General features: G+C 39.1%; 1 protein-coding gene across 4 annotated transcripts in view; it reads right to left on the reverse strand.

The window, feature by feature from the left end:
* Positions 1-1,146: 1,146 nt before the first annotated feature.
* The window catches only part of PJA2 (praja ring finger ubiquitin ligase 2), a 69,140-nt gene continuing 57,224 nt past the window's right edge, over positions 1,147-13,062 (reverse strand). For all 4 annotated transcript variants that reach the window (XM_070462677.1, XM_070462678.1, XM_070462679.1 and 1 more), the window contains 3 exons: positions 7,353-7,467; positions 6,842-6,963; positions 1,147-4,266 (listed from right to left, as the gene is read on the reverse strand). In XM_070462677.1, coding sequence (XP_070318778.1) covers positions 4,123-4,266; positions 6,842-6,963; positions 7,353-7,467 — 381 coding nt within the window. In that variant the 3' untranslated portion in view covers positions 1,147-4,122. The remainder of the gene's footprint in view (positions 4,267-6,841; positions 6,964-7,352; positions 7,468-13,062) is intronic.

Consider the following 13,062-nt stretch of genomic DNA (forward strand, 5'->3'; position numbering starts at 1 on the left):
TTACAAAAATGAGGTTGACATTGGTCACTCATCAAATTCTAGAGGTTAACAGATGGCACGCGAGCAGCTAGGAAGGAGGTAGCATGCCTTCACCAAGAGTGAAGCATTTCCAGGTAACTTCATTTGCTTTCCTGATTTAATATACTAGCAAGATTAGGCTACTTCCATAGTGCTTGTCAACCACACCGGACAGTATTTCTTATTCTTACAGTGTCCTTTTAGGAAACAAGCATCTAAGCGACTAGTAGTTGCTTCAACAACTGTACCCAAAGCACAGATTGGTGGGTCAAGGTAATCTAGAGGGCCGTCTACAGTGGCATTCTGAAGACAGCCTGTATCCTGTTTTGTTCAGTATTTATCAGTAACCTGGAGAAAGCCTCTAAACACCAAAGACGTGCTTCATCAAAACTGGGACTGACACAGGCTGGGAGAAGAATCAAGATTTGACACAGACCTTTACAAGTTAATTTTAGTAAGGATGAATGTAGTCCTTCAATTAGGTTAACAGGAAACTGTGTAAGTAATTATTAGGAACCAGCCTGGCTTACCAGCAATACCTTGAGGTTTAGCAAAAGAGAATAATGTGATACATGTGCCTAAAAATGATGGTAATGATAATAATACTGCCAACATATACTAGTCGTAATGGTCATATGAGAATCACCTCAATGATGCTAATAATGCTTCTGGATCCTGCTTTAGTCAGACCACAGAACTGTGTTTAGTTCTAAGCGATGCATTATACTTGAGAGACTGAAATAGTCAATGCCAGCTGGTCTAGAATAGGTACCATGCCCGATCTGAGAAAACTATGAAGCCTGAGGGGAGACATGAAGAGGTGGCCACGTAGCTTCACATGTGTGCTGTTTACAGGAACGTGTGGGTGACACTTCTGTAATAATGAAATCCAACTCTTGTAGGGGTGCTGAATGGCTCAACCTCTGGAAGGCCATCAACCACTTCTGTATAGCCGAGTTCTCTTTAAGCCTCTTCTTTCTTAGATCCCAGTGGAAGGGCTATAAAATCATGTGTTCAGGAGCCTATTCCAGACTTCCTGTTAAGACCTGTGTTCTTTGCTATTAACACTAAATGCTCAAGGAGTTTATGTTATAGAAGTGATATGACTACACAATTAAATACTAGAAATGACCACTGGGTATATCCTGTTTATTGTTTATGATTTACACGAAAAATGATGGTCTGGGGTTGTAGAACAATAAACCAATCATTACATTTAGACCTGGGATTTTGAAAAGCTTGCATTCCATTTTAACAGTTCACATATATTTAACAGCTTATATATAAATCCAGATCACAAATAATCTTAAAGAGTTAAGTTAGCTTAGAGATAAACAAGAAACACAAAAGAAAACCACACAGATTTACCTTTAAATATCAGCATTCATATTACAAGAAAGAAAATGTTAAAAAAAAATAAAATTAGGTCAAGTCACTTAACATATAATAGAGAAATAAGAGAAACAATATTTTAATTAATACTAATACTTCTAATTTACCATCATACATTCTTTACTTTTTCAAAATTTAGTTGCCTTAACTTGTCAGCCTCAGATTATACCAGCTTGTTACAATGACAATTCTAAAACCTCAATTTTCTTTTTTACAGAATTTTTAAGCCAGCTCTTATTGAACTTTTCTCCTTCACAGCAGCTGTTTATAGATAGTAGGGAGCCAAGAACGAAGGGTGGAAACAGATGGAAAGCAAAAAGTACAACAGCTATCTTAAGTTCAGCTCTCAACACTGCTGGTTGAATTTGGAACCAAAACCTCTTAACAACTGGCAGATAATAGCTAAATCTTAATAGGCAAAGAAGAAATATTTTCTTTCTGACAGCTGCTATCTAGAAGAAAACCAAGGTCCCATTATACTGCCTAAATATAATGTGTGGCTTATTACAGAGAAACCTGTAACAATGTCAGTTTAACCAGTAAGTGTCACAACTGATCATTATTACTTAAAGGAAACAAACAACAACAACAAAAATCACACTAACCACAAATTTCCACAATATACACATGAGAATTAACTTTAATCTGATTTGACCCCTTGACACTAACTGATTATCAATGAAATGTGGTATGGAAAGATCACAGAGTAGAAAACAAGCAAAGATTGTTTATACAACAGTGACTATATACATCAGAAGAAAACATGCTACCTAATGCAACATTAAGGCCTGAATGTAAGCATTTCCAAGTCACAGATGCCCCAAAGAACCTCTAAATTACAAAGTCACCACATTACATGCATGCAATGTTCAGTTTTGTTTTACCCATAAAAGGATACACAGTATTTTGCTGTAAATACCGACACATTTACAATATATGCAAAAATTAGAATGCAAGTTTTATGTTCCTTATATTTAAGCCTCAAATGTGCCAACAGTGAAAATTCATTTATTTTTAAGAATGGAGAAAAGAGATGGAATATAAATACTCAGAGAAATTACACAAATAAAACGTAAACTTTGCATTTGGGAAACCATATAAACCATTCCTTTTTGTGTCCAAACTAAATTATCAATGTACTACTTGGATGGATGTACACTCACTATGTGCTTTACTATTTTACTTGCTCAAATGTGGCATTCTAAGACCCATCATCATTCTCCGGTCTTGGTATTTAAAGCATCTGTAAGTTAAATATCATGTCCATGTTGATATATACTTGCCTACTGGGTGGGACCACCTAAACAGAGAGCTGTGCAGTCTTAGTTTGGTCACATAATTACAGAGATGACTCTGTGGTCACGTTTCTCTTTAAAAAAAAAAAAATACTGTGAGGAAAGCAGATTTCCTCTCTTGTGTAAAAGCTGATGAACAGGTCTCTTTCAGAGGATAAATTTGAGGTCAGCATCTTTTTTCTTCTATAGACAGGAAATTAACACCAGAGCTGTGTTACCTGTTCAATTCTGTTCACACAGTTACTAGGGAATCATACAATTTATTCCTTTTTCATCCACAGCTTCATTTGACACTATTTCCATTCTGGGTGAATAGTTTTACCAAAATATATTAGTGCAAAGAAACAAAGGCTGATAATGTAATACGAATAATCTCTGTCCAGCAATACTTTAGAATAATAAATTATAACAAAGGAAGGTTTAGACATGCTGTAAAAAGGTATGGTCAAATCTGTCCTGAACTTCATCAGTTTGATGCTTTATATAAGATAGTACAATTAACTTTCTAGTTTTTTTAAGGATTCAGATTTTCCTTTGGGATATAACAGAATGAGTGTTTTAAAACACTTCATGCTTTTTTTTTCAGACTTTCCAAAATATTACAGAGTCAAAATTACCTTTAACTATATCCAATATTTGTTACACAAATGTGCCATGAGTGTTCTGGACCTTTAAGTATAACTTTAGACATACAGAAAGGATCTCATAAGGCCATCTAATTCATCTCACTGCACCAAGCACCGAGTCCAGGAGATTGTTTATATTCTTTACTAACTTTACTTTATGCACATCCACCAGTTCAAATATAATAATTAATTTTCTACCTAACCATTTCAAGACTACAATTAAGACATAAACATTTTGTGATGCTCTAGCCAGAAGTTTTGTTTGGCATTCTAGAAAGTCTTAATTTGATAGAGTAGATACCTTCTTACAAAACCACTCAGTATTACGAACTAAGAGGTTTTGATGAAGCAAGAGCAAAGGGACCAAAGAAAAAGCATGCTTTAGAATTCATTTTTATTTCCAACGAAACCAAATTTTACTACTGTTGTGATCACAATCTTCACATTTGATGCAAATAGGAAAGCTTAATTATAATCACTTAGTGGCAGTACTCCAGACAAAACCAATAATGTGTGCCACACAGATGATTATTTCTTCTGGAGAAAATTAACTGATAAGCTTGACTTTACAATTAATAACATGTTAAACTAAAGAAAATGGATGCACTACTTCAACATTCAGCTTGAAAACGTTTAGTACTTTCTGCAAACCTAACTTAAGTTTAGAAAGGTTAATATTCTCTTTCTAAACTATGGCATAGACTATATATAGCATTTTTAATATATTTATATATAATTATTTGCACATCAGATTTAGAAGGAATCTGCAGATTTACTTTGATAGACCGATCTCATTCCAGTGGGAAGGTTGAGGGGGCTTCTGCAACACTGTCGTTTGCAGGGGGGGCGTCACGATCAGGCTCAGAGGAAGCAGCTGCAGGTGTCTCCATCACAGCGGGCGGGAAGTGCCGGCGGCACACGGGGCAGGTCCCGGACTGGAGGGAGAAAAACCAAGGGAGAAAAAAGCAAGTTCGCAGCCAACAAACGGCAAGGTCTGAATTGCTACCAAGTATCAGAACAGTAGCATTATCCTAAACAAGTCAAATAATGTAAAAGAAAAATGAACATCAGCCTACAAAATACAGAGAAGCAGAATTCTGAGGGGATTTCCCCTCATCCCAATTAGACTCTTACTTTCTTTGAGGGGAACAATGTCTCCGCATCAGTTTTGTATGTTATATGGGTCACTAATCTTTTCTTCAGTGAGTCTTAACTGAGTATCTACTATACTCTCCACTTCGGACTGGTACTACAAGGGTGAGCTAGGAGTCGCAGGGCATGTCCTCCCCTGAAGTGAATTATTATGAATCTATGATGTAAGTATTAAGAGAAAGCAGAGACCTAGTTAATTCACGTATTTATTAGGTCAAATCATCCCCCTAGGATCTTCCACATACATAGTAAAGCCTCACTCTGGTGTGGTAGATACATCAGAGCAGATGGACTGCAGCCCTTCTTTATAAGCCATACACTTCCTTTTCAGAAAGTTAAGAAGAGTTAGGTGCCTTCTGAAAAATAAAACAAATCAATGAGGGAAGGTGGGACAGGGAAAGCAGTTAAGACTGGGAGTACATGATTTCAGGACCAATGGCAGATTACAGAGATTGCCATCTGGTGATAGATAATCCCCTCACAAATCTTCTTTTTCCCAGAGATCTCCCTGGTAGAAAACAGGTTGAAGAAATCATGCTGTTGAAGGTGACAAAGATATGTATCTTGGGAACCTTCGCCCCAGAGGAAAGGCTTCACACTATGCTGCTTCCTGACAGGAGAGAGACTAAAGAAAGTACGACTTTGGGTTAAGGCAAAATCACTGACAATTCAAGACTGTACAACATAAGTAATATTGACAATTCAAGAATTTAATTCAGCAAACAGGTACAGTGCACTTGCCATAGAGATGGAACCAAAAGAGCAACATCTGAGAGTCAAGTAGAGGAGTCCAGTCTCAACCAAGCACATTCCAGGCATGGAGCCTTGCATGAGTGACAGCTACTAGGAAATGAGAGTAAGGACACCAGGATGTTCCAGAGTTGTTATCAGGACTAAGTGGGAAAATGCACATGAATCATCTAGGAGTGACACACAGCAGGCACAGACAACCCGAGAGCCTTCTTGAGGTTCTGATACTATTGTGGAAGTTTAAAGGAAGGGGATGCTAAGAATAAAAAAGGTGGAATTTAAGCTGGACTCCCTAGAACATCTATTTTTATAGTAAGGGGATGATCACACCAGGCTAGGCAGACATGAGTAAAGGTACAGAGGAGTAAATCTGAAGGACAGACTAGATCCCAGAAGGCCTTGAAAGTCTAGACAGAAACTTAAGATATTATAAAGGAATAATGAACACTTCTGAACTGGATTTGGGAGATATTAACCAGAATTTTGACAGAGATGAAGTGGCAGTAGAAGGGGAGCAAAACCAAAGCAAAAGAAGGGAAAGAACAGGGAGGAAGGAGAGGGTGGAAGTGAGAGAGGGGAAATGAAAGGAAGCGGTTATAGAGGAGACAGAGAGCCGTATCTGTAAGTAATCAAGCTGGGAAAGTGATCTGGGAGCTTCTACTGAACTGCATGTAAATATCCTTTATGCAAGAATAGAGTTCACTGAGATTTAAAGAGTACTTTTTAAAGTAATTCAAATATACTTAAAAATTATTGGGTAAACATTAAAAAACAGTATATAAAAATTCACATCAGAGGTACTTGGTCGGTTATTAAATATCATACACATTTTTACTTTACATTTTAAATATTTTATTGAAGTTAGTTGATTTAGAATGTTTGTTAATTTCTACTGTATGGTGAAAAATGATTCAGTTATGTATGTATTCTTTCTCATATTCTTTTCCATTATGGTTTATCACAGGATATTGAATATAGTTCCCTGTGCTATACAGTAAGACCTTGTTGTCTATCCTCAGTTTTGGAGATACCGTCTCATATTAGCAGAATATCTGTACAATGTTACAGTGAGTAGTCCCAAACACTTCCTGGCTTAAGATATTTTTGAAAACATCAAATTTCAGAGATATAATCAAGATCTAACTAGTTTTATCCTAACGTCATTTTCTTATATTGTTTTTTAGAAAACTTTAGTATGTTAAAGGGATTCCCTGATGGCTCAGGTAGTAAAGAATCTGCCTGCAGTGCAGGAGAACCAGGTTCAATCCTGGGTAGGAAGATCCCCTGGAGAAGGAAATGGCAACCCACTCTGGTATTCTTGCCTGGGAAATCCTATGGACAGAGGAGCCTGGCAGGCTACAGTCCATGAGGTCAGAGAGAGATGAATACGCCTGAGTGACTCACACTTTCACACTGAGTAAGGTGAAATAGCTTGACATTACCATTAATCTGTAATCATTAACAGGTAGCCAATTTTAAACACTAAATTAAAAAATATTTTGAGTATGTAGCTAAGTATAACAGGCTTAAAAAACACTACCTATCCTCATTAACTTGTAGAAGAAACCATTAAAATTTTAATTCTAAAAAAGTAAATCTGCAACTCACCTTTTGTAGCCAAATTGAGACACAAGGTTTGTGAAAGAAATGGTGACAGGGTAACTCTGTTGCTATATCATCCTTAATATACTCACTGCAACAGATTGGACAGCACTGCTCCTGACCAATAGCTGAAAACAAATGATGTGATTTGTCAATCCCACAAAGTTCAATTTTAATAAAACTGAAATCCAACACATTAACTCATAAATGATAACTACAGAAGATGAAAGAACCAGAATTTGATCGATTAATTGGCAAATGTATTTCTGCTTAATGCATGACAATTTGGAATTTAATAAACATTGCTTTTGTAGAAAAGGTGACTAGAGAACATTTGTCCCAACCTATCACTTGATAAATTTAAAAATTCCATTAGGTAAGTCTGTCAGAACTAAGTTTCGTAGGAAATCTAATGAAAGTGTCTGACAGTATTTTTATCTTCTATGTGCACTGGTAACATACTTGAATATGCAACATGTCATTTGACACGTTTATTAGACGTAAACTTTGCTCTTACCAGTGTGATCTTCAAGAACAAGCGTCTCTGGAAGACCGTCAATGCTCTCCTTACTGGCTGGTGGATTGGCCACTTCAACATCCACTGCAAGAGACTCTAAGTGTGCCAGGGCAGTCTGAAAATGGAAAGTCATGTCACTTTGTTAAATACACTTTTTAAGCAGCAATGAAAACCATGTTTAAAGGTGTCACCTAAAATCACATCCAGCATTACGCCTCATCCTGTTGGTTTCTTTTGCTGCAGTTCCTGCACTGAACCAAAAGTATCATAAACATAGGGGAAAAACCAAATAAACAAATCTATTTCTCACAAGTACAACAAAAATCTATTTTGTCTCAATAACAATTTATTTGACCATCATACTTTTATTTTCAAAGGAGTGGTTACCTCTTCTACCGTGTGAGTTCTGTGAGAGGTCAACCACATGGAGGAAAGCAGCATCGTGGATAGGTCCCACTGGCGACAGTGGACACAGCCAAGGTCACAGGACGCGCAAGCAGGGAAGCAAACGAGGCACTCCTCAACGGCAGCGCCTGCTGCGGGCACAGAGTCCGTGCACCCACGCTGCCAGGTCACGAGTATTGGCACAACTTGTTTTACTGCTCTTGGCAGATACTGCTTTTTTTACGCACCGAAGATTTCTGGCAGCCCTGCCTCAAACATATCTATAGTGCCACTTTTTCCAACATCATTTCTCATTTCATGTCTCTGTGTCAAATTTTAGTAATTCTCACATTTCAAACTTTTTGATTATTATTATATTCGTTACGATGATCTGAGATCAGTGAACTTTGCTGTTACTACTGTGACTCACTGAAGGCTAAGATAATGGTTAGTATTTTTTAGCAATGTAGTATTCTTAAATTCAAGTATATACATTTCTTTAGACATACTGCTACTGCACACTGAATACAGCGTAGTATAAACCTAACTGTTATGTGCACTGAGAGACGCCAAATTCATGTGGCTCACTTCACTGTAGTGCTCCTGGACTAAATCTGTAACCTCACTGAGACATGCCCATACTCTCAGTTATCTGGGTTGTGAACTTTATCTAGGGACTCAAATGTCTTGGAAAACTCACTATTCTAAGAAAGACAGGAAGACCAGCAGATCATATGACCATCTAGTAGCAGTCAGCCTCATCCTTTTGTGGCTTGATTAGCCCTTTTGACTACAATTAAATTAGAACTTTAGACAGGACCTATACTCACAAGATCTAAAAGGGAGAAACAAACCAAATATCTACTGATGAATGAAAGAACAAACTTGTTAGTAAAGGTAAGTATATCATCAAATTCAGAATATTTTGATAGTGTAATATGGTAGTATATTAACCATCTTACTGAGTATTAAGGTTAAAGGATGTGCTCATGTATGGATGTGAGAGTTGGACTATAAAGAAAGCTGAGCGCCGAAGAATTGGTGCTTTTGAGCTGTGGTGTTGGAGAAGACTCTTGAGAGTCCCTTGGACTGCAAGGAGATCCAACCAGTCCATCCTAAAGGAAATCAGTCCTGAATATTCACTGGAAGGACTGATGCTGAAGCTGAAACTCCAATACTTTGGCCACCTGATGTGAAGAGCTGACTCATTGGAAAAGACCCTGATGCTGGGAAAGATTGAGGGCAAGAGGAGAAGGGGACGACAGAGGATGAGATGGTTGGATGGCATCACCGACTCAATGGACATGGGTTTCGGTGGACTCCAGGAGTTGGTGATGGACAGGGAGGCCTGGTGTGCTATGGCTCATGGTGTCACAAAGAATTGGACATGACTGAGCGACTGAACTGAAATGAAGGTTAAAGGATAAGAGTATTAAAAATAAGTATACTACAATAACTTGCTAATGAACACTCAATGTACAAAGAGAAACTGGGACATCAAAAACCTAAGTGGGGAATAAAAGGGCAGAGTTTTTTGCATGCAACTGAAGCTGTTACCAGCAAAAAATAAGGTTATTAAGATGTCTTATTTAACCCTCACATAAATCATAAAGCAAAAATCTACATTATAGACTTTTGTATAGATAATACATCTACATTATCTACACAAAATTTTGATAATGAAAAGCAAGTCACAAAGAAGACAACAGGAGAGGGAGAAAGGAACGCGGGAGCTGCAAAACAGCCAGACAATAATGAGTCAGAAAGAATCAGTAGCTTCTACCATCCTCCACCCTGGAGAAGGAAATGCCAACCCACTCCAGTATTCTTGCCTGGAGAATCCCATGGACAGAGGAGCCTGGTAGGCTACAGTCCACAGGGTCACAAAGAGTCGGACACGACTGAGTGACTTCACTTTCACTTTACCATTCTCCAATCAAAAGGCATACAGTGGCAAAAGGAGAAAAAGAAGACCCAACTCACCACATGCTACCTCCAAGAGACTCACTTCAGCTGTCAGGAAACACACAGCCTCAAAGTAAAGGGATGGAAAAAGATATTCTATTCCAGAGAAATCAAAGAGCAGGGGCAGCTCTACTTGCATTAGATAAAAGAAACTTTGAGCCAAAAACTGTAATAAGAGGCAAAGATGATTATCATATAAAGAATCAACTCATCAAGAGGATGTAACAATCATAAAAAATATGTACCGAATAACAGAGAACCTAAGCATAGTAAGCAAGTAAAAACAGATCTGAAGTGAGATTAGACAACAGTAAGGTAGTATCAGGGGAGTTTAGGAACTCACTTACAGATACATTACTCAGATACATTACTCAGACAAAAACCAAAAAGGAAACACTGGACTTGGACTCTATTTTAGGTAAAACAGACCTAACAGACAGATACAAAACATTCCACAAATAGCAGCAGAACACACATTCTTCTTGGATGCACACGGAACATTCCTCAGGTTAGGTCCTACCTCAAAGCGAGTCTTGACAAATCTGATAAGACTGAAGTCACACCAACTATCGTTTCTGACCAAAATGGCAAGAAATTAAAAATCAAAAATAGGAAGACACTGGAAAATTCACAACTATGTGGAAATTAAACAAAACACGTCTGAACAACCAACGGGTTGTTCACATGTTCAGTATGCCAAAACTTACAGGATGAAGCAAAAACAGATCTAAGAGGGACGTTTATAACAAAAAAAGTCTACATAAAAAAAACAAAAAAGGAATTACTCAGGCAACCTAACTTTACACATTAAAATTTGTATAGAACCACAAAAGACCCTGATCGTGAACAGCCAAAGCAAAGAACAAAGCTGAAGGCATCACATTTCCTGATTTCAAACTATACTATCAAAGTACAGTGATTAAAACAGGATGGAACTGGTATAAATACAGCACACATACCAATGGAACAGAGTCAAGAACCCAAAAATAAACCCTGGAAAATACAAGACCTGATAAAGGATCCAGGAATACTCTCTTCAATAAATGGAACTGGGAAGACTGAAAAATCACATGCAAATGGATAATCACATGCATAAAACTGAATCCCTAGAAGAACTGATGCCTTTGAACTGTGGTGCTGGAGAAGACTCTTGAGAGTACTGTGGACTGCAAGGAACTCATATTAGTCCATCCTAAAGGAAATCAACCCTGAATATTCATTGGAAGGACTGACGCTGAAGTTGAAGCTCCAGTACTCTGGCCACCTGATGTGAAGAACTGACTCAATGGAAAAGACCCTGATGCTGGGAAAGACTGAAGCTGGGAGAAGGGGACAACGGAAGATGAGATGGTTGGATGGCATCATCAGCTCAACGGACATGAGTTTGAACAAGCTTTGGGAGATGGTAAAAGACATAGAAGCCTGGTGTGCTGCAGTCCATGGGGTTGTAAAAAGTCAGACATGACTCAGTGACTGAACAAGCACCTTACACCACTCACAAAAAGTTAACCTGACACGGGATAAAGACTTACACCTAAGACCTGAACCAGCAAACTTCCAGTTATAAGATAAGTCAGTCGTGGGGATTCAAGGTGGCAAACTGACTATAGATGACAACACTGTATTATACACCTGAAATAAGGTAAGGGAGTAAATTTTAAGTGCTCTCACCACAGGACAGAATGGCAGCTATGTGAGGTGGCAGAGGTTAACCATGCTCCCGTGATAGTCGCTGCGCAATATGTAAGTGTATCAAGTCCACACGCTGCATGCCTTGTGTGCCTGTGTGCCAGCTCGCCTCAGTCACGTTGGACTCTGTGTGGCCCCACGGACTGTAGCCCGCCAGGCTCCTCTGTCCATGGGATTCTCCAGGCAAGGACACTGGAGTGGGTTGCCATGCCCTCCTCCAGGGACCATCCCGACCCAGGGACTTTACCACTAGCACTACCTGGGAAGTCCTACAGCCCACCTTAGACCTACACAATGTTACATGTCAATTGTATCCCAATAAAGCTGGAACAATGTGGTACATACACACAGTGGAGTACAATTCAGCGTTGAAAAATAAAGGAATTCTGATACATGTTAAAACTGAAGGCAATTTGCTAGGTGAAACAGGTCAATCACAGAAGGATAAATACTGTATCCCTGATATGACGTACTTAAAGTAGTAAAATGCATAGGACAGACAGTAGGATGACAGCTGCCGCAGAATGAGAAGCGGAGGGATGTGGTTATTGTTTATGTACTTAATGCCCCTTAAGTGTATACTTAAAAATGGTTAGAATGGTAAATTTTACATTATATGCCTGTTACCACAATACAAAATAAACTAGGCTTTCTAGGCAGGAATAGGATTCTGCCTGATGGTTAACACTGTGTTGTCTTGGATGGCAAACATAGTCTTTTGTATACTCCTCATAATCCAGCCTAGGTATTTCAGCAACCATCTTTCCAAAAAGAATTTGAGAAGACTTATAACAGAGTATAGGGCCAAGGTCAAAGCAAAGTCAGGACTGAAAAAAGAAAAAGCAAAGAAAGCTTTTTTGTGAAAGGTAATAAACACAGTTAATGACACTGAACCCCAAGTTTGACTCTGGATTTGCAGGCAGATACTGCAAAAAGAAAACCAGTGTGCCAGTAATAGAATTATTGCCTCTCAGCTCCAAATTCACCTTTCATTTCCATTCTGTGAAAACAGATCTGGGCCTTTTAAATATTCTTCCTTTGTCACAGGCTCAGTCAATAGAGGGTGCTGTAGAGACAGGAGGAAAGGACTGCTGCTTAGTTCCAGCGGGCTTGCCCCCCCACCGCAGAGAGGAAGCCTTCCTGTCTCTATCCTTACCTTGGTATCTGCACCACGGGCTTCTGCCCCGGCTCCTCCAGTGACAGGCTTCCCTAGCACCTGGCTCCAGAAGCACACGCACTCTCCCCAGTGCCCCACAGCTGCAGGGTAAGGTGGCCAGCAGCCTCCCCTGGCACTCGTCTTGGGTGGTTTTATAGCAGGAGTGCTTCCAGTTAGTCATTTCCCTGGGAACAGCTTCTCGAGCACTCCAAAGCCAGATTTTTGCCAAAAACCAGAGGGCAGATTTCCAGCAAGCTCTGCCAGCCCAGCAGTACAAACACTTCTCTAAGAACCATGGCTGTGTCCTCTTCAACAGTGTCTGGACCTTAACCCTGGGGGCAGAGAGGTAGAGTGCTTCATCTCAGCCCTAAGGTTATCCCTGAAATCTGCTATTCCTATATTCTTCAGAGTTCACTTTACTCGGGCTTCCCAGGTGGCACAGTGGTAAAGAATGTGCCTGCCAACGCAAGAGACACAGGAGAAGTGGGTTTGATCCCTGGGTCAGGAAGATCCCCT

Source organism: Odocoileus virginianus, unplaced genomic scaffold (assembly GCF_023699985.2).
Source record: "Odocoileus virginianus isolate 20LAN1187 ecotype Illinois unplaced genomic scaffold, Ovbor_1.2 Unplaced_Scaffold_8, whole genome shotgun sequence".
Taxonomy (NCBI): Eukaryota; Metazoa; Chordata; class Mammalia; order Artiodactyla; family Cervidae; genus Odocoileus; species Odocoileus virginianus.